The sequence below is a fragment of the Bactrocera dorsalis genome, chromosome 5 (assembly GCF_023373825.1).
Source record: "Bactrocera dorsalis isolate Fly_Bdor chromosome 5, ASM2337382v1, whole genome shotgun sequence".
Taxonomy (NCBI): Eukaryota; Metazoa; Arthropoda; class Insecta; order Diptera; family Tephritidae; genus Bactrocera; species Bactrocera dorsalis.
In genome coordinates this window covers 7901776-7929638 of record NC_064307.1, presented here as the reverse complement: position 1 = coordinate 7929638, position 27863 = coordinate 7901776, and the positions used below count along the sequence as shown (strand labels likewise).

The following is a 27863-nucleotide window of genomic DNA, read 5'->3' as shown; positions in this document are numbered from 1 at the left end:
GGGTGAAATATTCAAAAAAAAAAACAGAAAAGTTGAAAATGAATTTGTCCATACTGAATGACAGCGTCGGGCAGCTGAAATGTTGGAGGCAAATAAACGGGAATTTCGCAATTTTCCTGTGAATGACCTGCAGACATATGGACAATGAACACACACAAACATACGGTTTGTGGACATATAAGCCAATGGCCGAATCGTAGTGTGCCTTTGTGCTCCAACCGGATGGCAACATTTTCATGAAGTCACGGCGCCTGAAAAGCTTTTTAAAATAACATCGGCCTTCATGGGCGCATTCGAAAATATTAAGAAAGTAATTAATTTTTATAACTTTGCTTGTTTATTATGCCGTTTATTATATGTACTTACCATAAATATTTAAACGTGCCGCATGCTGCACCTTCCCCGCACGGTTCTCCGCGATGCAGGAGTACTCGCCGCCATCTTCTACCATGACATGGCTAATGTTGACGTGACTAATTACATCGCCGTGGACAGTGATGTATTGCCCAATCATAAATCTGTGTGGCAGCGTATGGAAGTGGGCGTGCAAAAAAGAAGAATTATTATTAGTGGCGGTGTGAGTGAGTGAGCTTCATACTTCAATACAAGTAAAGTAAAAGCAAGAGCTTATGTAATGTAAAATGAGCTTTTTTAATGTAAAATGAAAAGATGCGCCACTGTGACAGCTAATAAAATTATTTAAACTCAATCAAGCGCATATTTCAATATTAGAATATAGACTCAAGTCATCAATTTATAATTTTTGTCTAAGGTTACTCAAATTTCGAATACATGCATTAGTGTTATTGAAAATACTGTGGAGAAAGTATTGGCGCTGCATCCACCACTGAAGAGCCCTTCAGCTTCAAATGGATTACGGCCTAAGATTGCTACACGATTGTATGCTTGCCAATAAATGTGAAAATATTAATTTTAAAGCCATAAACTCGGGCTCATAACTAAGCAATTTGCCGTAAACGGCAGCAACTCAATATATCCTTGCCTGTGGCGCTCTCAAGTTTCAGGAATTAACAGTGTTTTTGAAGCAGTTTGATGATATTTGTACACACATTTATTCATTTTAAGTTTAAATTTATGGAGTCTTCTCATAAGCGGTCCATAAGCGCCGATTAAAACCGAAATCAATCAATTTTAATTACCTAAACTGAATTGTTGTTGTTGCTGGCTTTTATGGCAATTCATTATGACAGCGTTATGTGTGTATACAGAAAGTATACTTGTGTTGTACTTAAAGATATAAAGTTATGAGCTTTGCCTCTGCCTACATTGCTATTTACGAATAATCAGATTCTCTCGCAACGTACACATAACTGTGAACATCCCAGCACCCAGTCAGACTTGTGTGCAAGTGTCACATAATTACATTTGCCGAGGCAAACGCTGCAGGCCATGGCAGAAACGGAATTTTAATAAGCGTCGTTGCATTAATCAGTAGCAGATTGCCGCTTGCTGTGCAGTGCTGAATTATCAATAAAACCGAACTTATTCATATTAAAGGTGAAAGGTTCTTAGACCCTTTTCGACTTATGCCTTTTCTGAAATCGGCAACATTCCTTATTCGCCTCGTCAATTCCTTCTGTGCTTGTGTTCGCAATGTTAAACCAGTTCTTGGTGTAATTACCCGTCGTCATTTGTTGTTTCTTTGATTCTTGTGCTGTACCGTTTATTTACTTGACTAACTAATACTTGTGTACGTTATGCTTTACTAATTGGCAATTAATTATGTTGCAAGGGAACGTTCCCAACTTTGCCAATCGCAGCGACCAGCGCCGTGCTGCATCGGACATTGACGAAGTTTGCGAATCTAACGATGCGCGTGTATTGGCGTCAATATGTGAGTACATCCCTTAGGGGTGAGCCATTCGTTGGCAATTCCTAGTGGGTGTGTGCTAAAGCAGAAAAATGCACGATTGCGAAGAATGTTGTGTATTTGTGATTTAATTAGCGGAAATTTCATTGCAACAAGTTCTTCAACAAATTACACAGTTGTTTGGGTCGGTTGGGTTGATTGAGTGTGGGAATAATGAAGGCCGCAGCTGCGCGAGGTTGTTGTATTTGTATGCTTAGCTGCTGTTTTCTGCACAAATCATTAATTACGGCAACATGGCGACGCAAACAATATTTATTGGTCACATTTATGAAATTTGCTCGCCTTTAATTACGAATTGATGTCTGCACCCTTTTGGAATTGCTTTTAGAATGACACTGGAAGCCTTTTTAAATATTTCACTTGCAATGGAATTATACTAGCAAAGGGGTAGAGTGGAAGAGCTAAGAAAGTAGAAGCAAATAGCACGAAATTATTATGAGTTTATCTAACAAAGAGAAAGAATTTGAAAAGAAACTTGATTTCGAAGCAGCGAACAGGTCAATAGAAAAGTCACCGATCTAACATAAAAATCAATATGATCGAGTTTCCATACGCTGCCGCGAGAAAATCAATCATCAAGAATTTTATGCTAAGTTTGGACGTGGTGAAATGAGCACCAAAGAAGTGAAGCGTAGTGGACGTTCGCACGACACTCGGCACTTAAGCAACCGGAACGTACCCGGACTTTTATCCAGCCAGAGACTGTCAACCTCGCAATTACTTGAAGAATTTTTGTATCTTCAACAATAACAACGCAGTGGACACCCAGAACAGGTTGTTACCGACGAAATCATCAAAAAAGTCCACAAACGAGTTTTGACTGAACGTGAAGTGAAGTCGTTCGAGATAGCAGACACTCTAAAGGTATCAACTGAACGTGTAAATCATATCACTGACGAATATTTGGGTATGAGAAAGCTCTGTGCAAAGTGAATGACACGAAAGCTCACTTTTGACCAAGAACAACGACGAGTTGATCATTCGGAGCAGTGTTGGGAGATGCAAATGGAACAATGTTTTTTGACTACCTTGAAAAAGGAAGGACAACAGCGACTATAGGCTTATTAGATCGTTTCAAGGAGCACCGAAATCAACGAAGAATTGCCGCGTTTGAAAAACAAGAAGCCGCTGCTTTAACAACGCAATACACCGTGTCACAGATCAGCAAAAACGATAGAAAAAATTCATAAATTGGGACTCGTATTGCTTACGCATACACCGGGTTCTCCAAATCTGGCCTCCGGCGACTATTTTCTGTTCTCAGATCACAAAAGAACACTCGCAGAGAATAAAGTTTCGCCGAATGAAGAGAAGAGAGATGATCGCCGTAATGAGGCAGGTTTTGGAGCAAAAGATAAATCGTACAACACAATTTGTTTAGAAAATGGTCGCTATATTCAAAGAATCATCTTTGAAGGGAACTATGTTGATAAAAAAAACAGATGTTGCCAAAAACAAATGTAGCAAAAAACATGTGTTTTACCATAGTGGAACATTTCAATTGACCTCTTACTTCAACCCCGATGGCAGCTTTCGGATATTTAAATGATGGTATAAAAAATTGAAATTTGAGAGACTTAACAGGAATAAAAATAGAAAGAGCGATCTTTAGATAAAATCATCAACGGAATGAAAACTTTAACTCGCAATGAAGCAAGCAGTAAGAGTTGAAGAGGTTTACTAACCGACTTATTGAACGCGAAGCCACTTGGTACCCGGTCCAGTAATCGGTTATGCACAGGCCACAAAACTTTGAGATTTGCAAAAGTTTTGTTGGATAAAATTAGTAGAGAGAACAATTTTATTGAGCAAACCAACGCAATGAATCGTGTAACGGCAACAAGAAAGCCAACAAAGCAATCTTGGAAGACATTACAATTGACAGCCAGCAGAGTCAATCGGCGTTCAACGGCGTGCAAGGAAAAAAGAAAAAAATATCAATTGCTTTTCCAAGAACGTGGTAAGGCTATGAACAAAACCTGAACAATCCCAACCGCTATGAATACATACATACTCCGTTTTATTTGGTTTACTTATGAAACTTGCAACATAGGTACTTGTTTGCCCTAACGGGCAGAGAGGAGTGTGGAATAACGGGCATGGAAGACAATGTAATGAGTCCGAAAGTTGCTTGTTGGCAGTTCGCTTCTGGCTCGAGTTTTGGCTGATTTCGTGCGTGATGTCTCCCAACTGGTTAGTTGATTGTTTGCTTTCGGCATTGCGTTGGCGTTAAAGCGGAATCGGAAGTTAAAACTTCAACGTACACACATTCATATGAGTAAGCTGCGAGCCGTAAAGAGGAGCAAAACGTAAGCAGAAATGTCCAACCAAATGCAGGCGAGGCTGCGCAAGAGCCAAGAGAGACAATGTATGTATAAGCGATGTATACCTGTTTCAAGCGAAAGAAAGCGTGCGGCTCATGCCACCGCGGACCGCCTTGTGTGTCTAAACAAAGAAAGTTGGCAACTTTTTCGACTTGCTGCTGCTGGTATCACGGGCATTACACACCCCGTGCGGTCCCGCAGGACAGTTTGAAGCGCTTTAAATGTCGTGTCGCTGCTAACTCTGCCACACTGGAGCAATGCACGCTCGTACGTGGTTGTATGTGGGCTTGTATTTACATTACAACATGAGTTTCCCTGTTCTTGTAGCAGCTTACATGCCCATGTACGTGGGTGCGTCGTTCGAATGTTGGCGTGTGGGTGGACTGTTTTGCGATTTGTGTTGACGGCGGTTGATAAAAACTGCAGTCATATCACACGATATGAGAAACTAAAATAAACATAGGCTGCTGGAAAGGAATTTGTGCCGTTCTTCTTCATAATATTTAAAGGCTTTGCCGAATATACGATATATAAATTTGGAGGTAAGGCTTTCTTTCGACTCAAAAATAAACCATCCTATGCAAACCTCACTGCCACGAAATTTGCAACACCTAAACTGTATAAATCGATGTCTAGCAATACCAAAAGATCCGTCAGGATCGGAAAACATCTTTCCGAACCATTCGATATCAAACGAGGTTTCAGACTAGGCGACTTCCTGTCGGTCGACTTCTTCAATCTAGTGTTGGAGAAAATAATTCGAACTGCAGAGCTGAATCAAGAAGGCACAATATTTATAAGAGTGTACAGCTGCTAGCGTACGCCAATGATATTGGTATTATTGGCCTGTTTGGACTGAGTAGACAACTGAGAAGTAAACACCTGGACGAACAAAGACTAACTCTATAAGTCACTCATCAGCCCCGTCCTGTGTGGCAGACGTGTGGACGATGACAACATCTGATGAGTATAAATTACGAGTTTTCGCAGTCGATGGAACGATGAGCTGTATAAGATATACGACAATATTGAGATAGTTCAGCGAATTATAGGACAGGCTACACTGGCTAGGTCGAAAGGATGTAAACTAGGTAGAGAAGGCTTTGGCTTCATTTGGAATCTCTACTTGGAGTCAAATAACGAATGGAAGTACGAATGGCGCGCTGTTGTAAACTCGGCCATAATTGCCAATAGACGTCTACGAAAATAAAGAAGAAGATTACAGCTTCAATGCAACCGAAATTAATGTTTCTTAAATTAATTCTCAAATATGAAGTTCGTAAATAATTCATTAAATCAAAATAATATAGCAGAAGCCTAAGCTCCAATGCAGCTCCACTCCTAGTGAGGTATTCTTAATCCATTTCATGCATATTTAGTATTTGCATCATTATGCAATCGCAGACATCGATCTGAATACGAGTTTTATATTCAATAAGGACTCCATTTGTACGGAACGAAGATAAACTTTCACTTCGCTACACACTGCTGCGAGTTCCCAGAGCATTTGTGCTAATAATCGCAACTTCAACGCTCCATCTAACTCCTTCCTGGCACTCGGAGAGCTTGAACAAAGCCTTTACAATTTGCTGCACGTCACAGAGGTACTGTTTCCGATTAGAAGAGGCCTAATCCCATTTTAAATAGCAGACGTTTTACAAAACACTGTCGAGCCACACACAAACAACACACACACAGGTACGCTTGATGCACCATTTCCTACTGCTCAACTAGCTTCATGAGAATATATCCACACATGCAACGACATGCATTCGTAATCCGAATATGCGCCAATGCATACATACACATCCATATTTATATACACACACAATGATCATATATATGTATGTGTCTCAGCCTCGTATTACTGTCAGATGTATCGTGTCAAGGCAGCAAACGAATCTGCTTGCTGTTGTAAGAATATTGCTGTGGATCTCGTTGCAGAGAGCTCTCACGGTTTTATGTGCATATGTGCATGTATATATGTGCGAGTATGTGAGTGTGTCACAAGTTTGGTTTGGGTAATATTTGAATGTGTTTAAGCATGGCATTGTTATGCGGTGTGTGGTGCTCAGCATGGGTAATTTGTGCTTTTCAACTAAGAACACTAAGAACAGCAGCAGCTACAGGACTCCGACTTTAATCGCACACAAATGACACGTACACATTTACACACATATCCACGACTACTTTCAAACAATATCTTTCATACAATATACATATATATATTATGTATGCATATTTGTAAAAGAACTTGTATGGTGAATAGATAACATTTCTATAGTTGCAAACTCTGCGACAGAGAGCTAGAGAGCGGAGAGATGGCAGAGAGGAAGTTTTAGCATGCAAATTCCTTTCACAACAAAAAGACACGTGATTCAAGCCAGCAACAACTTATGTTTTGCGCAAAACTTTCTGCTGAAAAACAGACAGACATTTTCAGCTGCCTGCGCTGCAGCATATTCATCACTCCGCCACTTAAACACCCACAGTACTTAGTTTTTTGGCACTTTTTGACACTTTTCCGAACTTGCTCCTCGTTGTGCATGCATACTTTTCGGCAACTTTTTCGCTACGAGCAGCTGCATGCAACAAGTGGCAGACATGCCACTAGCGCAAAAACGAAGGAAGCCCTGCTTCTCGTCCGCTCCCGCCAGCGCATGTGTTTTTTTGCGCAAATACTATGTGGATTATGTGTGGAGTACTCGACGTGGCGTATGAGTTACGTACAGAGCTGCGAGGGCCAAGTGGTCTTGTGGCGCTTGTTGCACTTAGAAATTTATGTAAATGCTAGAATAATTCGTTTTTGTTTACAAGAATTTGTGCTGCTGCTGATATGGCATATCATTAAAGGACGGCAGCACTCAAGCTTTGTGTGTGTGTCTTCTGTGTGCGCTCTACTTTTGACAATCGATTGCGACGGACAAAAACTAAGAGGATTATGGAATAAAATATTCATGCGTTTGGATAAAGTGATCCACTCACTTCTGATCCCTTGCCAAGCCGTTTTAGCATTCAAATTAATGCGTAATCACGTATAAAATTGTCCGAATTTCGATTGAACTGTAGAATTTCATATGTTGACAATGAGATTGAGTCACAATGTGAGATTTCTTCTAATTTAGATAAAATTGCACATTATTATTTAAATATTTAGCCTGATCATATTTAAAACACCATCACATCTATCAATAGTCTTCACTCAAACAGAAAGTGCCAAAGTGCAAATGGTGCTTGAAACCACCGGTTCTACAACTTTAGCTTTGTGTGAGGAGAATGTATGTAAGTGTTTTCGAAAATATAATGGAAAAACTTTTGTGTAATTAAATTTCAGGTGCGACAAGGTAAAATAAATGTAAACATCAAAATAAGAGTTGCCAGCATAAAATGTACGAACGAGTTGGCGGCGTAAAAGGACATGTTATCCTGCCAAATTGCTCATCTCCCCATACTTATAGCCATAATTGCGCTGCTGTTATGCTAATAACGGTTAAGAGTACAAACACATAAAACTGAATGTCTAAAATGTTATGTCCAAACATATATTTTATACACACGTTCATACACACATATGTACATACTGATAAGTTTTGTTTCTAACTGTACTAATATTTAATTGCCACTATCACATACGAGCTGCGAGTGTCCGAAGCCGGGACCTCAACAAGTTTAGTGCATGTATGTATGTGTGTGGTGAATATAAGTGTATAAGCCACGGCAACAATAACTGTAATGTGATTAGTCTGCTTTAGTGCGCGCTTATGAGAACATGCAGCGAACGTGATGCGAACGGCCCCAAAAGCTTGTGTCGAAATTTACAACAGTTTCGTTCATGCCACGTTTGACAGCAAATTATATGCGCCCTCTGAAATTAAGTTTCAGTTAAATTGGTTGGGAAGCGTTGGCTCGTCCAACTCCAGCCAAACTCCCATTTTGGAAACAATAAATTCATCGACAGCAAGGGGACTCCTAGACAGGGTTTGCAGGACATCTATTGGCTTCTATGCTCATAATATTTTATGTTAATTTTGTGAAATGATTTCTAGCGATATTGAAGAATATAATTCGTATTTGAATTCAAACTAGACTTCGGAGAATTTAAAGTTAATAATTTCATTAATTATTTTTGAGTTTTATACGATTTCGATTAGTTATTTTGTAATGATAATTTTGTTATTTCCCTACTTTCACTATCAGTTTTATTTCTAAGGCAAACAATTTGATGCATTCACATCCATTATAACTCAGTAGTCCAAAAAGTCTTTTCATATCTCAACTTATCAAACTTCAACTTATTTTTCATATTTATAATGAACTTTACTGAACCAATTACGAACTAATTTAGTAGGCCACTTTTTGCAATTTTTCCGCTAAAAACATTATTCCATCAGCGTATAACTTTTCTGGTTTCTCGGCGAAAAACTGCGACAAGCAATTTTAAAAGGCCTCCCTTGAAGCCAACTTTACTTCATTAAAGGATTTTTGCATTGACCGAAACAAATGGTAGTCCGATGGTGAAAGATCATGGCTATATGGTAGATGCATCAAAACTTCCCAGCCATGCTATCCCAGTTTTTGCCCAGTCATCAAAGATGTGAGATGTGTGTGGTCTAACGTTGTCCTGAGGGAAGACGAAGCCCTTTCTCTTGATCAGTTCTGGCCGTTTTTTTTCGATTGCTTGCTTCAATCTCATCAGTTGTTGACAGTAAAATGTAAAATCAATCGTTCGACCAGGCTGGAGCAGCTCATAGTGGATGATTCCTTTCCAATCCCACCAAACACTCAGCATAACCTTTCGAGGCATCAATCCGCTGTAGTAAAAAGCCGTCACTCATCGACAAATGTTCCACTCTTTAGCGACGTAAGGTCGAGTTAAAACATTCCTCACTGTCTCGTTTATATTGCACATCTTTCAGCACTCTTAAATTCATTTGAGAACACGTCATCAACTGGTCTTATGGCTGCTGGCACTCACGTTTGGTTGATTGTCGCCGCCAGTTATTCAACGGCGCTCAGCGACTAATCCATGCACATATGGGGTCATACATACTTCGAAGGCTGACAATGCCTAGGTAGGTCACCTGAATATGAAATGACCTTTTTGAAAGTCTCCCAGCTTTGTCTGCACAAATAATGCAGTTTATAGAGCAACAGTTTGACGCTTTCTACGATAGGCTTCACTATGCTCACACTTAAACATTACATTCCACTAAGGGTACATACATATGTATGTACATACCTTGATGTCAAGCATATGTGTTTGTCTTACCGAATTGTGCACACAAATTAATGTAACAGCTGAGATTTGACCCAAAAAAATATTAGAACACATGAGGCTCTTTCAAAAAAAATGATGGCGAAAGAAGCATGTGGCGATTGAAACAAACGAGCGAAGAGTTTTCGGCGAACAAACATATTTTTGTGTTTAGAAATCAAAATAATTCTTAAATTACCTTCTCGGATTTTCTTATAAAGCGCGAAACGAGGCATAATGCAAAGAGTAAATCAAAGTAATTTTGAAATTAAAAAAACAAATTTAATTAATTTTTTAAAACCTAAGCCACTTTGCATATTTATTATCATCGCCTCTTTTTGCTTTATGATTTGTGTTTGTGAATTTCTGGCGCGCTAGCCTGTTGTTAGTGTTATATTTCTCATTTATACTCTTTTCTAAATTTTTTACCATATCAGCCGTAGAAAGCTCAGTCTGTCAAATTATTTGCAAACAACTTTGTTTTGTGCGGATTTTTCTCGCCATGGCGTATACGCAACATTTCTCAAGTCAAAGAAACCGATTTAAATTGTTAACGAACTATTTTCAAGTGAGTCACACGCTCATGCAATCACACATACAAAGTTCAGCAAGCAATTTTGCTGCATGTGTAGCGCATGTGTCAATAAGTTGCTCGTTGTCCAGCGTATACAAAAACTGTGAATACTTTCGAGATACAAATGCATAGTTTCTTTTCAGTTTCCTTTCAGGAACAAAAGTTTTACTAATTTCATTATTGTTTAACGACATAGCAGGACATTCTACAGAAATTTCATTGTCCATCCGAAGAAGAAATCCAAATGAAATTGGAAAACTTGTATTGCATTGCTTTACAAAGTTGCATCTTTTCCGAAAATCTTAATAAGAACCGGCAAATGCATATTTACACACATTCACAATTAGTGCTGCATGTGCTTACATGTCCAAGGAAATACAGAAACTGAGAATTGCAAAGTTTGTCTTTCATACTAATTCGTATTCAAAACGTATTTAACGGTTTCAGTGCTGTATGAGCGGCGTGAAGTGAACCTTAAATCTGTGGTAGAATGTGTGCAAATTGTGGCAGCAGCGCTTAGAGAGCATAACAATTGAATACCGACCATTTGCATATGGTAAGCCACAATCCTATTTAATGACTCAATGAAGAATTACATTTGCTCGTGGGTTTTGGCATTTAGAGAAACTTGGCTTAACCCCAGTTTCGGCTGAGACTAGCTTCGAATGCATGTGTAAACACTGAGCCAGGCATAGCCAACGAATGAGGCTCAGATTTGTGTGTAATAAAGATAGCTGGAAAAGCTCGAGCAAGCTGCACAGGCACCTATAATACAATGAACACTTCTTGCTTACATTATTTATATTTCAAATGTAGATAAAAATTATGAGAATTACTGCTTCAAGAATTATTTAAATTTTATAGTAAACGAATTTGCATGCAGTAAATTTAATAGCAACAAATTTAACTGTTTTTATGGTATAAAATTTCAATTTTCTTCAGCCGCTCTGAATGAATATTAAACACGTGCATTGCCTGGCCCAAAACACAGTGCAGAATTTCACCCCTTAAGCCGCTCGCGGCTAAGGAAATTTTGCAACATTAATGGCAACAAGTTAAGCAACAAAAGCGGCGCGCTACACACACACACACAAACTCGCACAGGTGCTTGTTTGAGTAGCAGCAGCACACGTCTTTGCCTGCGCGCACTCACGTAATCCTTTTCACATACTGCCACTACAACATATGAGATTGGGGCATACACACACACCCACACTCGCGTGAATGAGCGCAATTTGAAGTTAACGAAAGCAGCCGCAGCGGGCGGCAGTGTCTTTCAGATGCAAAGCACGGCAAAGTTTGTCATTGTTTCGCCATTCATTCGCTCCCGTGTGTTGGAACTGTCATCTGTGGCTTTCCGCACGGATGTGATTAATGCGCCGTCAGAGTAATTAGGCTTAAAATTGTAATAATGAAATGGTATTAACGTCAAATACCTTCATACCGTTACAATGCAGCGGCAGCGCCGGCACGTTCACAGCTGCTACGCTCATTTTCGTAGACGTCAATTTCAGCCAAGTTATTTCAAATACTAAGCACACCCCGACATATGTATGTATGTATGATATACCGATTAAAATTAAAATGCAAATTCGTGACTTTAAATAGTTTAGAGGGTGTTTTTTTAGAGGGATATAGACTCATTTACAACTCGCGCAATCCTGAGAAAGAAATTTATATTAAAAATTTTTGATATGAAACAAATGCTTTCCAGAGCTTATACACCCAAAAAAGGTGTGCTGCATTGGATCACCATCGGTTCATGCGCTTACGCAAAAGCCTTATGGCCCAAAATCGCTCGCAAAAGATCTTGTGATCTCTTTGACCTCAGTAAGGCTAACATCTCCTTCTTGTGGGCTTTTAGCAGTTCATTGCACTAATGACGTGACGTCCAAGGATGGAAAGCTTTCCAGACGTCAACTGCAGAAACTCTATGGAAGAAGACGAAAAAACTCAACACTTCCTTATTGACTGTCCCGTGTTTAGGAGGTCAACATTTAAACACTTGGTAGAGCATACCTTCAGACATCCCAACAAACTGGTGGTTAAACGCTTGTGCAAATTTGTATTAGCTACTAAGCGTTTTCCTAAATCATTAGTTCGAACACAGGAGTTCTTCTTTTTTACGACTTCACAAAGAACTATATACAGCAGTCTAGGTGCGATCTCTCTAGATCAGCCATCTAATCTAACCCAACCTACTACTCGAAATTATGACAAATACTAAATGCCGTCATTTTGTGAACTAAAAAAGCCAAACTACTGATCATTCATTTTTTAGCATTTTTTATTTAATATTTTCTTAAATAAAAACGCCATAACCCTAAAAAACCACCCTCCACAGTAATTGGCACGCAAGTATGTATGCTACGTTCGTACGCAGGCTTTCTAAATGAACGACGAAGTTGCGCAGCACATCGCATGAACACGAAATGTATTTATCCATGTAAATTTGTTAGTTGAAAATTGCCAGCAAATTGAAAATTACATCCTGTCACGAGCTGCTCGCTCTAAGCCCACAAACCTAACAGCAAATTATTTCGCACCGAGTTTTGGCTGCAGCAACGCAAGCAGAGCACACACACTCCTTACAACTAAACTGCTGGGAAACCACGCATGGAAAAGTGAAGCGCGAAAAAGACTAGTTCATCGTGTGGCATTAAATGAACGAAAAAATTTTGTTGTCTTCTTGGAATGCACACAACCACGCCACCATCCTTATACGCCGCTCTTTGTAAGAACTATAAAAAGGTCAGTCTTAAAATAAAAAATCTACGACTCATTTTGTCAGCAAATTTTGAAAACTCATAGCGGTGTTTATCAGTTTTCAACTAGTTTCTCAGTGGTCCGAAAGCAGCCGAGTGTCGACAACACGTGCACGATCTTGCACACACAAATTTCCCTAGCTCAATTGACATTTCATAAAATCGTCGCACAAGTTGCATTTCACCCGCTGCCATGAATGTAAAATTTAGCCAAATTACGTTCAATTCTCCGCTGCAATTTGCTTCACTTCCGACTCCCAGCATCAGAACGCTGCAAAGATGTGCAAGCGACACCAAAGTCATCCATGTTTTATCGTTTAGAACTACAGCCACTGACATGTACTCAAGTACATTTCAGAAGGTTCCCATATTAGCTAAACCACATGCAGGTATTCACCTATATTCATATTAATTGTTGAAACAACAGCGCTTTAGATGCAGTTTTGAATTATGTACCTAAAGAAATGGAAGACCTTCATAAATATCACATTTCAGAAAGGTTCCACACAAGCAAATCCAAATTTGGTCTCAAAATTAGTTATAGTAGAAAGTGATTTAGAAATAGTAAGAAGAAACGTTAACTTCTGTTGCACCAAAGCTATAATACCTTCACAAATACAAAAGATTCCGTAAAATAGTTTTAATCGGTCGGTTTGTACGACGGCTATTTGCAGTAGTGGTCCGAAATGGACTGTTCCCACAAACGAGCAGCTCATTGGTGAGGAAAGAACGGGTGCAAATTTTCAGATCGATAACTCAAAAACTGCGGGATTTGCTCCTATATATACTGACGGACTGCCTGGCAAAATTAAAAATGAATGGAAGAGAATGGAAAAAGGCGCGAATATCAGCAAAGTTGACAGGGTACAACTTAAATATTTTTTTGTCTGATATTCCTTATACCTTCCAGCTTCACATTTTTCAGGCTTTCATTAACCTGACAAACACTGTATTGCATGTGCAGCTTCTTGGCAAGTAAGACACGACTTTCTTAAGTGAATGAGCAAAACTTTTTACATTTCCTTAAATTCTGTCCACTATTTGGTTATGTCACAACCGCAGCTAAGCCCCAGCAGCTTATGCGCTGACATACGCCCACTTCACACCCACGTCGGCAATCACACGCTCGACTAACGCCCTTTGCATCGCCTGGTTACAGATTGCCACAATTGTGTTACACTGCCATCACCAAATGCCGGGTGAGGCGGGCGGCATATCACGAGGGAGTGAAACTTAAATTCAGCAGATCATTACTTCCGGGTTTGATGCGCTGCCTCAAGTTCTCAAGTGGGCTCACACTGCTGTGCTAATATTGTTGTTGGCTCAATTCGGCGGCTGAGGGCAGCATTTCCACGCCGTGTGTAGGAGTGTGGGTGCTGCCTTGGCACGTGCTTGCTCACCAACTTCCGCTTGAAGTTGCCAATTGGGGTTTGTCTTGTGCGAGTTCTCACATGAAGATGAAGTTCTACGAAATCACTGAATGCATGCATGTACGTTGCAAGCGTCTATGTAGCATTATATTTAAAGAATACACAGTTTCTTTAGACTTGAAAGTTTGGTGAGAAAATTCAGCAATTTAATTACGAACTTTTGCTTTTAACACCGAAAATTAAGTAAAATGTGCTTCATCAAGCGTCAAAAAGTGTATATTTACAAAAGTCAAAAAGTGGAATGGATTTTTATTCCAGTGCTTGATATACCATTTCCAATGATATTTTGTGGTTACAACATTCATTGTGATTCACGTGAGTACCTGCCGTCGACGGCAAAACCTCACGGTGCTTAAAATCACATAGATAAAAGCAATGCGTTGAGTGCTGATCAGACCACTCCACATATGTAATACACACCTTGTGTATGTATTATTTGGTTCCAATTGGTCGGGAGGAATGGACACCTTTGCCACCTTGGTCGGGTTCTATACCGATTTAAAACCTCTGCCGTGCTGACATTCCGGCACTTGGCGGCCGTGCGACACCACACTGAATTGACTTTTCAATTCTGCCTGCCTTTAGGTTTAAACCACAGCCACCAGAAGTCTCATCAATGGGCCAAACCCAATGAGCAGATTGGACGGAACTCCAAGGGCTAACTGGTTCCAGTGGTACCAAATTCAAGTCTCCGATCAGACTTTGTAGCTTTTTATACCACCAGTTAAGCACCCATTGAACTCAATGACTGGTGACATTTGTCGCTTGAACTTCAAATGTCTTTTCAGTAGAAGGAATCACATTCAAAGTCCACAATATCAGTTCAAGCTGAGTATTAGGGCACTATTTCTGACAAGACTATGCTTAAATTTCGACGCAAGCCTAAGAACACACATATTTCATATTGGATTTTAGTCGCCTCTTACGACAAACATACCTTACCGTGGGCAAATTCTACCCCCTGCCCGCTGGGGGATGAATCATCTGATGATCAAATGTTTTCGGCGATGCGATGAGTAGTGGAAATCAAAATGCTTTTTACAAAGTTATCCGGCATATAAAATCTTTCATTTACGTCTACTGATCCTCGTCATGATCAGTGAATCCAAATATATTTAAGAGCCGTTTCTTCAAACGCGAACAATAGGATGAAAAACGCTTTTCAAAGAGACGTTCATTGGAAGGAGGCCAATCCGAGCAACCACAGTGAACCGACCCTCTAGACCACTACGTTCATACTCAAACTGATCAAAATTGATCGTTGCTTAGTCGCTTAAAGGTAAACTGAAAAAATGATACACGCGAAGTTCTTTAACTTTCTTCAATAGAAACGAAAACAGTTTCCCCTTAGCAGCCTTATATTCACTTATGAATCCATAAGTAGTATCTAAAAGCAAAAGCTGAAATGCACAAACATGGAAACAATGTAGTTAAGTGGGCGGCAAGTGAGGCCCGGCCACCCACAAGTTGAAACTTTTGCCACTTTCAGCTGATAGCTCAATTATGTGTTCACAGCAAAGTGAATTAGTTTGGTGAATGACTGTCGTTTTGCCACTTACGCTCCACCTATTCATTTGCAGACACGCACATACTCGCAGCCACACTTTATGACGGTGAAGGGCAGAGTGTGCCGCACAATCATACTCATATACATGTGTATGTGTGTGGAGGTATGCACACGGGGGCTGGTCTGTGGCTACAAGTGGAGGCATGTGCGCCAGTGTGTGAGCAGACAAATGCATCCTTATGCCTGAGCATGCAGCTCTTAGCACTTTCCGAGTTTGTTGGTCACTAAAAACGTTGATTCAATTGCCGAACACAAAACTTTTCACTAACGATTTCATGTAATTAAATCTGCAAGCGTTCATAGCTGAAAGTTTTCTCAGAATTTGTCGCACAACATATGCAAATGGCTGCTCTAATTAAATTGCATGTGATAAACACCTCGAATTGTTCGGGTTTTTAAGCGGCAGCTTTTGAGCAAGTATGGTTTTCTAACACGTGTACGAAATCGTTGTGACTGTGGCACGTATAAAATTGAGATTCGAAAGCGTTGATTCTCTGTTAATTATTTAGCTTGAGAGTGGCGAATAGAATAAGCATTTGACGTTTGAGCGCCAAAGAGAGAATGGAGAGCGCTTATGACAATTGAATGCGGTTTTTTGTTGCATGGAAAAACAACGAGCAGAGCAGTGGCGAATCGAGACCGATCGGACGATATTCTTGTAGGGCCCTGGCTGTTGAGAAAACTATTAAGAAAGTATCGTTCTCAACTCAAGTAAACACCGAAAGTCAACAGTCAATCCAACGATTCTAAATACAACAACAATAAGAACTACCATAAAGCATGAAAGTGGTTTCAGATCGCAGCAAGCGGCCAGCAGCTATGAAATAAATGAAAATTTCAATTTTCAGCAAAAGTTAATATAATGTTGGACTGCGAGAGTTCTGTGGGCGAATTGCGCCAGACGAGGCAGGAAACAGAAATTAAAAGTCGGAATAAAGCGCTCAGAAATGCTCAAGCGCACAATTCTTCCTTTTCGCTTTTATCCACAGTCAGCTACTCCAGTTGCGGCCAAGAATAGCGTTAACGAGCAAAGCGCGCTGAATGGTCGAGGAGTCGAAGAGTCGAGGGCGGAAGCAACGAGAATTAACGCAACTCAACGCAAACACTTCATTGCATCGGTAACATTATCAAGCAGCCAAAGGAGAAATAGAGCGATAGAAGTAGTCGTACACGCATACACTCACTATACATATATATATATGTATGTATACATAATATATACGAGTATATACGTATATAGCGGGAAACGGCGAAGGACTGACGGAGCGACGCGAGCGAGAAGCTGCGATGCAAACAACCGCTAAGAGTTTAACGGTAGTTAAAACAGAATATCAAAAGTTTCAATAGAAAAATGAAGTGCGTGGCGGGGGGCTGGAGGAATGCCGGAACAACGGAATCAGAAAACTGGCTAAAAAGCTGAAGAAGCAAAACAATCATCAATTTAATGATTCCTTTGAAGGCGCCTGCAGATGGCTGGGCGCAGTACCGGCACGGCGAATCGAGCGGGGCTCCGGAGCAACCGTGCGAACGAGCGCTACGGCACGCGAAATTTCCAACTGCAAAATGAAATAAAATGCAGTGAACAAGCAGCGGCCAAGGTAGGAGGCGAATGTGTGTGTGGTGGGTGCGGTCCGTCCAGAGTTGAGTAATCAAGCAATGCTCAAGTGGTGCGCTGATGCAGAACATTATGATGTTATTACGATGATGAGAGTGCTGATGAAGGCACTGAAGTTGTTGTAATATGATTGTGTTTATTGTCGGAACTTCTGACAACTGCTCCATTCGAAAGCCTACCTTAAGCCACTTTAAAGCCCAGCTAATGTCGGGTGTATTTAAGAACAATACACAGCACTGAATGTGTGAGTACGCGAATGAAGCAGTGTGTGTGGTAAGAAGACGATGAGAAAGTAGGGTATAAATGTGTTAAGGTAAGGACAACACCGCACCAAAAGTCATTTGGGTAATAATTAAAACACCGTAGTTAGAACAAAGGGTCGGCAGGGCTGCGTGGCTCGGGTGCTGCTAAAAATGCGCAACTTAAAATAATGATCGATATAAAACTCCTTATGCATGAACATGCATGATCTTCTTCTTCTTTATTGGCGTAGACACGCCTTACGCGGTTGAAGCTGAGTTAGGAGGTTGGGGTCATTTGTAGAAGTTCAAGTGAGGAACGTTCTCTGACTGCCATTCATTTCGGAGTTGCCAGAAGCGCTTCTTATACGTATGGCTGAAGCAGGTCACGACTTCCGGTCTTAGACTAAGTATACTCTGGGTAGCAAAAGAACATCCCTGTGAAGGCGAGCTAAAGGGAGAAGGCGAAACATTACTCTCCAGTATTGTGCGCTGGATTTGGGACCCGCGCGTAGAAACGATCCCAAGCCCCAATAGAATTAACAGCCTCGGTCGAGAGACCCCCCTTTTAAGGACGAATAAGACTGGCGTGATCCCCTTCTCTTAAATGTTTGTCGCTGTTGCACAGGATATTGAAAAAAGATATTGGCAAAGCATTTACGACTGAAAACCCTCACCGAAATCGCAGCAGAAAGGAGAGCATCTGCGGAGGTTGGCGAAACTTAGGAAACCTTTGGGATTGGCTAGTCTTCAGCCGAAAAATGGTTTAATGAGTTGCCATTGACAGCCCACAAAAACCCGTTTTGCTGTGGTCAGTATCATCACAACTATACTAGGTAATCTCTAAACTAAAAAATAGTCCCCGAAGTTGAGTCTCTCTCATTTTAACTACGGAAGATGAAACGAGGACCACATAATGAGTCTATCAGACTACAGACCATATAATAATCGCAAAACGCACGCTTTATTTGTTAGAGATGATGACCTCAATAGTATTCTATTCAAATAATTTCTAAAAGTTATTGTTTAAATATATTCAGTGCACTAAAGTGTAAAAAATTAATTTATGAATGCTTTTGCAAAGATATTAATGCAGCATACATCTACAAAAGCAACTAGCACAACTCGCCGGTGGCTGTAAGCTATGCAACTGTCTCATCCTTATCATTCGACAGCTTTCGCAAGTTGTTTCGAGCTAACGGCTGGGTAATTGCATAAGTTGCAAAGTGAAAATCCTTCAGCATAAATAAAAACTCCCTGCGATTTCATTGCATGTAAATAGAAAAACAAAAACTGTAAGAAGTTGTAAACTAGTTGAACGAGTAGTAGTGAAATTCCTGGAGTCAAGTTGCTTAATACTTAACTGATTATTAAAAGACTATAACGGAGAAAACTTTCCGCACCACCTAGCAAAGTAAAGCTACAAATTGAAAGTTTCTTAAAGTAAGAAAGAGACGGCATGCACGGAAGGTCTCTCGCTTCGGTACCCCATGCATGACGCCACGATTCATACTTTCGTAAGATTATTCTTAGAAAGAGCATTATTTTATGTTGTCTTTGAACTAAGAATATTTGGGACATATGCTGCCAATTGGTTTTTACTATACACTGGATATATTTGAACTCTAATAATTAACTTGCTCGATTGTTGAGACTCAATGAGAATCAATTCTGGTGATAACACATCGATCAGGAGAAAGCCTGGCTTAGTCGACAAAGCAAATATCAAACTGAAATTATTTCATTTGCACAATATTAGCACAACTTACCGGAATAGTTGGCAGTTTTCTTCTATGCATACATATTTACCAGGTCATATACTTGTATGTATGGGTGTGTTTCATTTTAATTATTCTGACCATACCATGACGGCTACAGCTTCATTCACCGCTCATTCACCTAAGACACCCACATATTTGCTTATTCATTTATGCAGCCTATTCTTCTCTTTTCAGCGCCGACACGCACAGCCACAACCGCCTATAAGTCCGCATTATGTGCGAGAGAACCGAATGAATAAATGAAAGGCCGCATGAATGAATGCATGCCGGGCAACATTATTATTGACGGCGAGAGGCCACGGGAAGGCAAATATAGAAATAGTCGGCCGTGGGCCGGAGCAGTTAGCGCACATAATTAACATACTGGCTGCCAAGCAGCGAAGGTAAAGAGGATTTAGTGGATGGCAGCCGTGTGGCGGGTTAATACTTTTGAATTCCGAGGCAAATAGCAGCGTTAGTGGGCCTCGCCGAGCACGGACAATTGATAATGCAATGAACTCGGCAACCACGAATGCACCTAAATGCTTGTTGGCAAATTGATTGGAGGCGCATAAATATTTTATTAAATCCACTGGCGCATTACTTGCGCTCACACATTTTTATACTTAAGGAATTACAACAAAGCCGCCGCGCATGCAGTATAATTAAACAGACTGATGGCTTAGGTGATGCTCATAAAGGGTAGGCGCCACTTTTGTGTATTGCGGGAACTTCGCATTATTACTTTCGTACGCGGCGGCGTGGGGGAAGCTAAACCGTGAAAGCGTATAAAAAATCTGTACAACGCCATAAAAGGTTGGCAGCTGGCAGCTCCTGGCAACAGCGGTTCACAGCAATGGCAACAACTAATATGCTTGCCATGTACTAGTGATTGTATGTGTGCTCATGTTTGCATACATAGATTGTATTGTATCAGAGGAACATATCACAAGTACAGGAACATTAGAGCGGAGCATCTTTGAAATCGGTGTTACTCACAGTACACAGCCACTCAGTAAGTATGAAAACATTTATAACGAAAACAAAATAAATTCAATTTAACTGCACTAATCTTGAAGGTCATTATAATTATTAGCAAGATCACATTGGATCCAATTCGTTAGGTTTCAACTAACTCAAGTCCAGAGCAACCGTTTGTATGAAAATATTCAATAAAACGTTCTCCGGTGACAAATCCAATGATATGAAGGAAAATTTTAATCTTGAATTGAAGAATATGCCGCTTGAAAGGGGAAGGCATCCGCATTTTCATATATACATATATCGCAGATTGGATTTTTTTGATTCGAGAATTACGATTACAGGGTTTGTCCGGAAAGTAATAAGACTGAACCATTTTAAAAAAAATTTATTGAACCAATCGTTACAATTATTTAAAGACTTTCAAAATAGGCTCCTTCCGCGCCGATACAGCGCTGGCAGCGTGATTTTCAAGCATTGAAGAAGTCACGGAAGGCATTCTCAGGAATAACCTCGAGATCCGAGGTTCATGCTGCTGCTTGGACCCCTTCTGTCGTCTCAAAATGCCTGTCTTTCATCGGCTTTTTCAGGGAACGAAACAAAAAAGTCCGGCGGACACATTTGGGCTGTAGGGCGACTGCGGAAACGTTGGTATGGCGCCCTTGGTTAGGTAGCTGTTCATAAGAAAGGCGATGTGATCCGGGGCGTTGTCGTGGTGCAACTTCCAATCAGCTGCGATGTCTTGTCAGACCTGATTGACCCTTCGTTTGAGTATCTTGAGGACTTCCACAAAAAACTTGGCGTTAGCAGTTTGTCCAGGAAGAGCAAAATAATGGTGGATTTGCTCATACTTTCGGTCTTCATCAGCGACCTGCTCTTCAAAAAGGCCTGGTGCCATCGACACATACCACTTTTTGCTAAAACAACATCTATGTAGGTAAGTCTGCTTGATCATATGTATCAAACGTCTCTCTCGCAGATTTACCGAATTTCACTCAGAATTTAATCGCGTACCTCTGCTCTAACAAACGCTGCTTTTTCGGCTTGCACAACTCACAGAAACATGTCGCGCGAAAATGTTTGTCCTGACTCTCCAGGTGCGCGGAGACAACTGACCAGCCGCTCGTACGTTAGCTAGGAACGCCCTCTACCGAATTCAGTCGGTGCGCGCACGGAAGAAAGTTGGTCCTATTACTTTCCGGGCAAACCCTGTATCTACTTGCCTTCATTCTTCGCAGAGCTTTCGACAACGGTCTCCGCAGAATGATAAATAACCAAAACCGAAACAGTTTTCGCGTTGCTCGTTTAGTATGCCGTGCAAGAGTCCTTCGCAAACACCGCGCACCGAAAGGCGCTTCCCTAATGTGAATGGGCTGCCATGCATACATACATATTCAGCGAGACGGGGGCGTTGTAACTACTTACGGTTTTTTAATTACCATGCTGCTCACACTTCTTGCTTATTTTCGCAGTTGCCAGCGCATAAGTTTTAATTAAAATTATTTCTCCTGCATTTTTCGATGTTTTGTTGTTATTTGCTTTTTCCTTTTGCTCCGGCGTTCGTTGTTTTTTCGTTGTTGACGCGGCCACCATCACCTTCACGGCCGTCCACATTGCCATTTGTAGCGCAGCTGGTGCCATATTCTTTGCTTTTACTTCGCTCAATATTTGTTGTAGCCGGAGCAAGTGCTGCTGCGCCCCTCGCCAGGCCCAACTGGCGCTTGTTATTTAACGCTGCTGGATTTGTGTACGATTGGCAGACGGGTTTGTTAAATTACTATCGCTTTTGTTGTTGTTTTGCTGCTGCTGCTGTTGCTTTCCCCGTTGTTTACTATTTTCAGGCAGGCTGTGTATGTGCTGGTGTTTCCTGCTTTCCAGGTTTGTTTTCAAACAAGTTTTTGCGGCGTCGCTGAATGGCGCAATATGGCTGGCATACACCGAGGCGCCCGATGCCCACACATATACATATGTATACATATACAATGTATATTATACATGTAAATGTATATGTGTAGAAACTACAATATTCTCGTATGTATCGCCTGTATACACAATTTCCATGAAGTTTGTATGGCTTTCCGAGGTTTGTGTATAAAAAGCGCTTATAACTTTTCCACAACACTTTTTAATGATTAAGTATTTTTTTGCATTTACAGCATTTTTGTTGTTTTTTTATTTTTTTTTTTTTTGTTTTTTATTTGGTTTTTTGTTTATTGTTTTCTGCTTTCATTGCTGCTTTTGCTTTGGAGTGTCCTTTTTGCAACTTCTATAAGCGCATTGTTGTATTTGCTTTGGGTTCGGCTGCGCTGGCTGTGCACAGCATGTAATGACATTGCACGTTGCAAATCATTGCGACTGCAGCTGCAGACAATGAATTCTGACAGCAACAGTGTTTCGCACGCACACACATGCAACATTCGGTAAATACTTGTGGAAGTGGTGATGTGGGTGTGGAGGTGGAAGAGCGCAAGCGTACGGCGGCGAGTCAACAATCAGCGGCAACAGTCGCGCTGGCAGCGACAGAATAGCAACAGCACGGCTTTAAGTCGCACACACACACGCACAACTGTTGGTATTTGTACGTAGCCCCAAGTATGTGCACAAGTATTGTGTCTATTTTTGTTTTTGGCGAAGATAGTCTGCTGAGTCTGCCATATCAATGTCGAAGAATGCCGGGGGAGCACTTAGAGACAGACCGCCGGCATGTATGGCTCATATGTGAGTAGCTACATGTGGATATATGTATGTTTGAGTCACATGCGATTAAAGTACAACATTAAACATATGCATTTTGCGCACCGATGTGGGTTAGGGTCGGTTAGCGAAAAGCGCAGTTATCGGTATTAAATTCCCAGCTCACCGCCGGTTTCGCGCAGGTAATTTAAGTGGAAAAATTTCATGCCAGAAAATATTCTTTTAAGGCTTATTGCTTGAGTCAACTGTAGAGTACTGCTAGAATTAGAGAATAAATTTTCTGTGAACTCTTCATTATTGCGAAAAAATCAGAATTAAAACAGACTTCACTACGGCGGCTTGGGTGAGATCTTCAGCATGAAAAAATAAATTCAACCTCTACATGTTAAATGCATGTGATTATTGTTAAAAGATAGACCTTAGGCCTGCCGTATGAATTCAGTCATTTAACCACTTCCAAATTCCTTTATTTAATATCGTATCAAGAGTAACATCGACTCGTCATGGACTAATAAAGGGAATCACTCAGGAAACAAACTGGAATCAACTGAACTAAAATGTTATCAAGCGAAGAACACAAGCAAATCATCACTAATGACAAGATTTGAACCCAAAGAGGCAAACTGTAAGTTGAATCCAGTTGAAAGTGAAGATGAAGAGATATACATAAAAATATAAAGACTTATTACTAATGACTCTCGTTCCCAAATGAAATTTGGGAAATAAATTTGTTCTACCTTAGAAAACACTACAGCTATTCTCTCCTTAATATGCTCTTTTCGGATTTCTGTGGAGGTTTTGTGATCATAACCTAACGACACCGATTTTCTATGCTATTCTGATAATTTTCTTTGCAAAAAATTTAGTTGTAGATTCAAACTTGTATTAAAAATATAGAGTTGAGTGTGCGGAACGTTGCCAAAGACTTTTTTTAAATTAGCATAAAAATTACTAAATCCATCCATGCCATCGATTAAAGCTCTACGTAGAATAGTTAAAGTTCCAAACAAGCATTTAAATCAGAGTTTGGCAATAAAACAGTGAAAGCTTAAAATTTTAGGTCTTCAAAATTTTTTTCTTATATTTCTTATGGATCTTTGATGAATAAGGCGGAAGCTTCTAAAAAGTAATTTGCTTTCGAAGCAAAATGACAAGCATGCGTAAAATATTATTACTAAATAGCTTAGTATACATATGAAAGATCAATAAATCTCTTGATCTTGTACGTGTGAGTGAAGTCTTTAAATAGAATGACTTGGATATATTTGTTATAAATGAATAATATATAACATCAATCAAAGGAAAGATGAAAGCTTCTGAGAAAGTTTCAGTATCACAAAAAGCTTCCAACAAAAAATTATTTTAGTGAAACCTTAAAATTGCATGGTTTGGAAATATTTTTTTATAAATGAATAATATTTGACATAATCATCAAAGTGAAAGGTGAAAGCTTCTGAAGAAGCTCCAGTAACAGCAAAAGCTCCAAAAGATTTTTTCTTACAAGTAAAGCACATTTAAAATATTTTCGTTATAATTAGTCTTGTGACAAAAAATGAAAGCATAATTTACGTATGAAAGCTTCGTAAATTTTCAAACTATTCTATATTTATACTTTGTGACAATAATTGGCACATTTCACTTAAGACAAAAGGTGATTTGTAAATATTTTTTGCTTAAAAAGTATCAAAAGTCTCAAACGTGAGTGATTTTCAGAGCTTTCATTTCATAAAGCCTAGGAATTTGAAAGCCTTGTGGTTTTTTAATGAGTAGCATTTTTGGAGAGTAATAAGGGCACTAAATTTATAAAAAATTGTTAAAAAAGTCAGGAAGGTCATGCAAAACTTATCTTTAATCAGAGTTGTTGTTTTCTTTTTGTAAATAATTTATTCGAAGTGGCTAACTAAGCGGAGAAGGGCACAATAGAACTTCGGTAGCGGTGCAATCCTCATTTACTTATCTAACTACGCGGAGGCACAAGGTTTGGATAGCAAAACAATATCCAAACATCGCCTCTTGCAAGCTGACATGCTGAGGGTGCTGTGAACAATGGAAACCACATACACATACTCAAGTTCAGGCGGGCTCCTAATAATCCTATTGCATTTCTTTTGATTTCTAAACTCACATGCGCATCTTTGTACATACCTACCTTATATGCTTAACTATATGTAGGCATAACACTGTCTTAAAATATTCACACATACAAATATCCTACGCTCCCTACATGATATATTGCTAACCGATTTTTATAAAAAGCGCACATGCTCACTCACACACATATTAAATATCTCTGAGCAAGTTCAATTACCTTCCGTTTGATGGGAGTGGAAATCCGTCCAGTGTCCATGAAATTTGCGGTGTTGGATTTCCGGCTGCCGAGCACTTCAAGCTCACAGCCGGTCCCGGCTGCAGCGTTTGTTCGATGAAGCTATAAAGCAGCACTGGCGGCGCATCTACAACAAAAAAAGCGCAAAAATAGGCAAGCATCAAAAATAGTTTTATAGAAAAATTCTGCAAACATATAGAAAAAGGACAGACAGCCATGTCAGTGCATTGGGCGGCGCAAGCGAGGGGTCGAGCGGCTGGCTGCACGAATGACTGAGTGCAAATGAATGAATGCGGTGAATGCAAATGACAGAGCAGCAGTGGAAAATGCGGCGCAGGCAAATTGCATAAAATGGAGCACACAAACGAACTTATTCCTTTTCAACTCTGCTTTATTTGTCCGCAAACACATACATACAAATTTATATGTATTTATATATAAATATATAAACGAACGTGTGAGTATGCGGTATATTTACTCAGAAGGCACAAAATTAAAGGAAATAAACCGAATCGTAAATAACCAATAAATTTAAACACGAGCACAAACATGAAGACGCATACATTTTCGAAATTGATTGGCAAAAAAAAACGTCGAAATCGAGTTATCAATGGTAACAAAATTTTGTTGATCCTGTGAAAAGTTGATTTTATCAAATCAACTGCATTCATATTCTTTTTTTATTTTGTGTATTAAAATCTTACAGAAATTGTTTTTTTGAATTTTTTACTTCCCGTAATTTATCACACATTTATATGTACTTATACAAACATGGAATGCTTGCTCTTTGAATATTTTTAAAATGTATATCTAATCAAAGGTTTATTTCATATTATCTGTGCGACTATATGTGATTGTGAAATTATCCCTATATTCCTGATTAAACCAAACCACTGAATGAATATATAAGGAGTATCTCCAAGTTGAGGTACTTTCTTCATAACCTGTTTTGACAGAATCACCCCTGAGACGCGCCAAGCTCTCATGTTATTTTTGTTCAGTATTGTTTGGCATTTCATCACTTTATATGCGATGGTTGAGGAGGCTTATCCCACTGTTGTTGGTGCAGATTGTGGAGCTTCCCTTTTTGTTGATTGGGCAGACCACACTTAAATTCCAAATGACAATATTCTACAAAGAAGCTGATGCATACTCCTTCTTCGCAGCCGTATTTGAATAGCTGCTTTTTGTTGTTCTTCAGATGGAAATTGCTATTTCGAATTTCTTCAAGGTTAGGCAATAGAACTCTGCTCCATCAACATCGATTGGGGAATCGAGTTCGCCATTTCCTGATGTTATGGAGAAGTGTTCCCTCTATAATTCCAGTGCGCTCTGAGCATCAAACACTAGATCACCTCGGGGGGTTCTACAAGCGGAAGTATTATCCGGTCCTGAAACCATCTGTTAGTCGCCGCATCTTTTCGTAGAACTTTCGAACCTTACCCCCGTCGGCCAGCTTGTCAAGCTCTTCATACTCACGCAGATTTCGGCTTCTTTTCTTTTTCTGTCTACAAACTCCAACTCTCGGTATCTATCCCATCCCGCAACGTATTTTGATCGATCGTAACGTTGCGAGGTAAGGCAGCCAGTTTTATCGCAGCTACGCTACGACACGGCACTCCTCGTCGTACCAGCTGTTATTTACATTTTCCGAAAACCAATGGTTTTCGGTTTGCATGTAAGAAGCTTGAAATGCCACCCCCCCACAGTTCCCTTATACCGATTGATGGTCTGTTGTGTATCTGTTGTGATCGTAGTTTCTCGCTGTCGACCCTTCTTTGTGTTTGATGACGTGCGTTCGATGTTAGGACCTCGGAGGCGTAAGCACGTCTAAAACACTGAAAATCTGTCTTCCGTCTATCACAGACATGATCGATCTTATTGGTTGCTTTCAGATCCGGAGGCAACCAGCTAGCTTGATAATTTTTTCTATTTAGTACTACAGATATTCATATTTTTGGGCACCGACAAACTCGAAAGAAGTAGGGAACCTCGAAAAGGATCTTTCCTTTATATTTTATGCAGATATTTATTGCAAATCACCGTTAGTGATTCTTTCATTTGTTGTATATCACCTTTGGGGAGGTCAAATCACGGTCAAAAATTGAAGAGATAAGCATATTGACAGAATTGCCAACAAATTGTTATTAAATAGTTCCAAAGGGTGTTCGGCCGGTTTTTAAGGGAAATATAAAGCTTTTGAATTCTGCTAGCGACTGCCTGAATTTCGAACTGCTCTACGCTTACAAAGAGCATTAAAAGCAGCTATGCCAACAAGCTTGAAATACGAAATTGCTCACAGTAAATGTAGTAAATGTGTTTCAGTTTTTTCTTAACACGAAAAAAATAAATTCTTTCTTAAATTAATTATTCAATTTGCCTTTATTCGAGCATTGCAAAGTATCTCTAACCGCAAATTGTTGCTAATTGACAAAATGATTAT

At 39.9% G+C, this 27863-nt stretch overlaps 1 protein-coding gene across 7 annotated transcripts in view; it reads right to left on the bottom strand.

Annotated features, from left to right (window-relative positions):
• LOC105231303 (Down syndrome cell adhesion molecule-like protein Dscam2) overlaps positions 1-27863 on the bottom strand; it is a 111967-nt gene that overhangs the window by 33360 nt on the left and 50744 nt on the right. For all 7 annotated transcript variants that reach the window (XM_029552465.2, XM_029552470.2, XM_029552466.2 and 4 more), the window contains exons 7-8: positions 25403-25547; positions 367-518 (exon numbers count right to left, since the gene is read on the bottom strand). In XM_029552465.2, coding sequence (XP_029408325.2) covers positions 367-518; positions 25403-25547 — 297 coding nt within the window. The remainder of the gene's footprint in view (positions 1-366; positions 519-25402; positions 25548-27863) is intronic.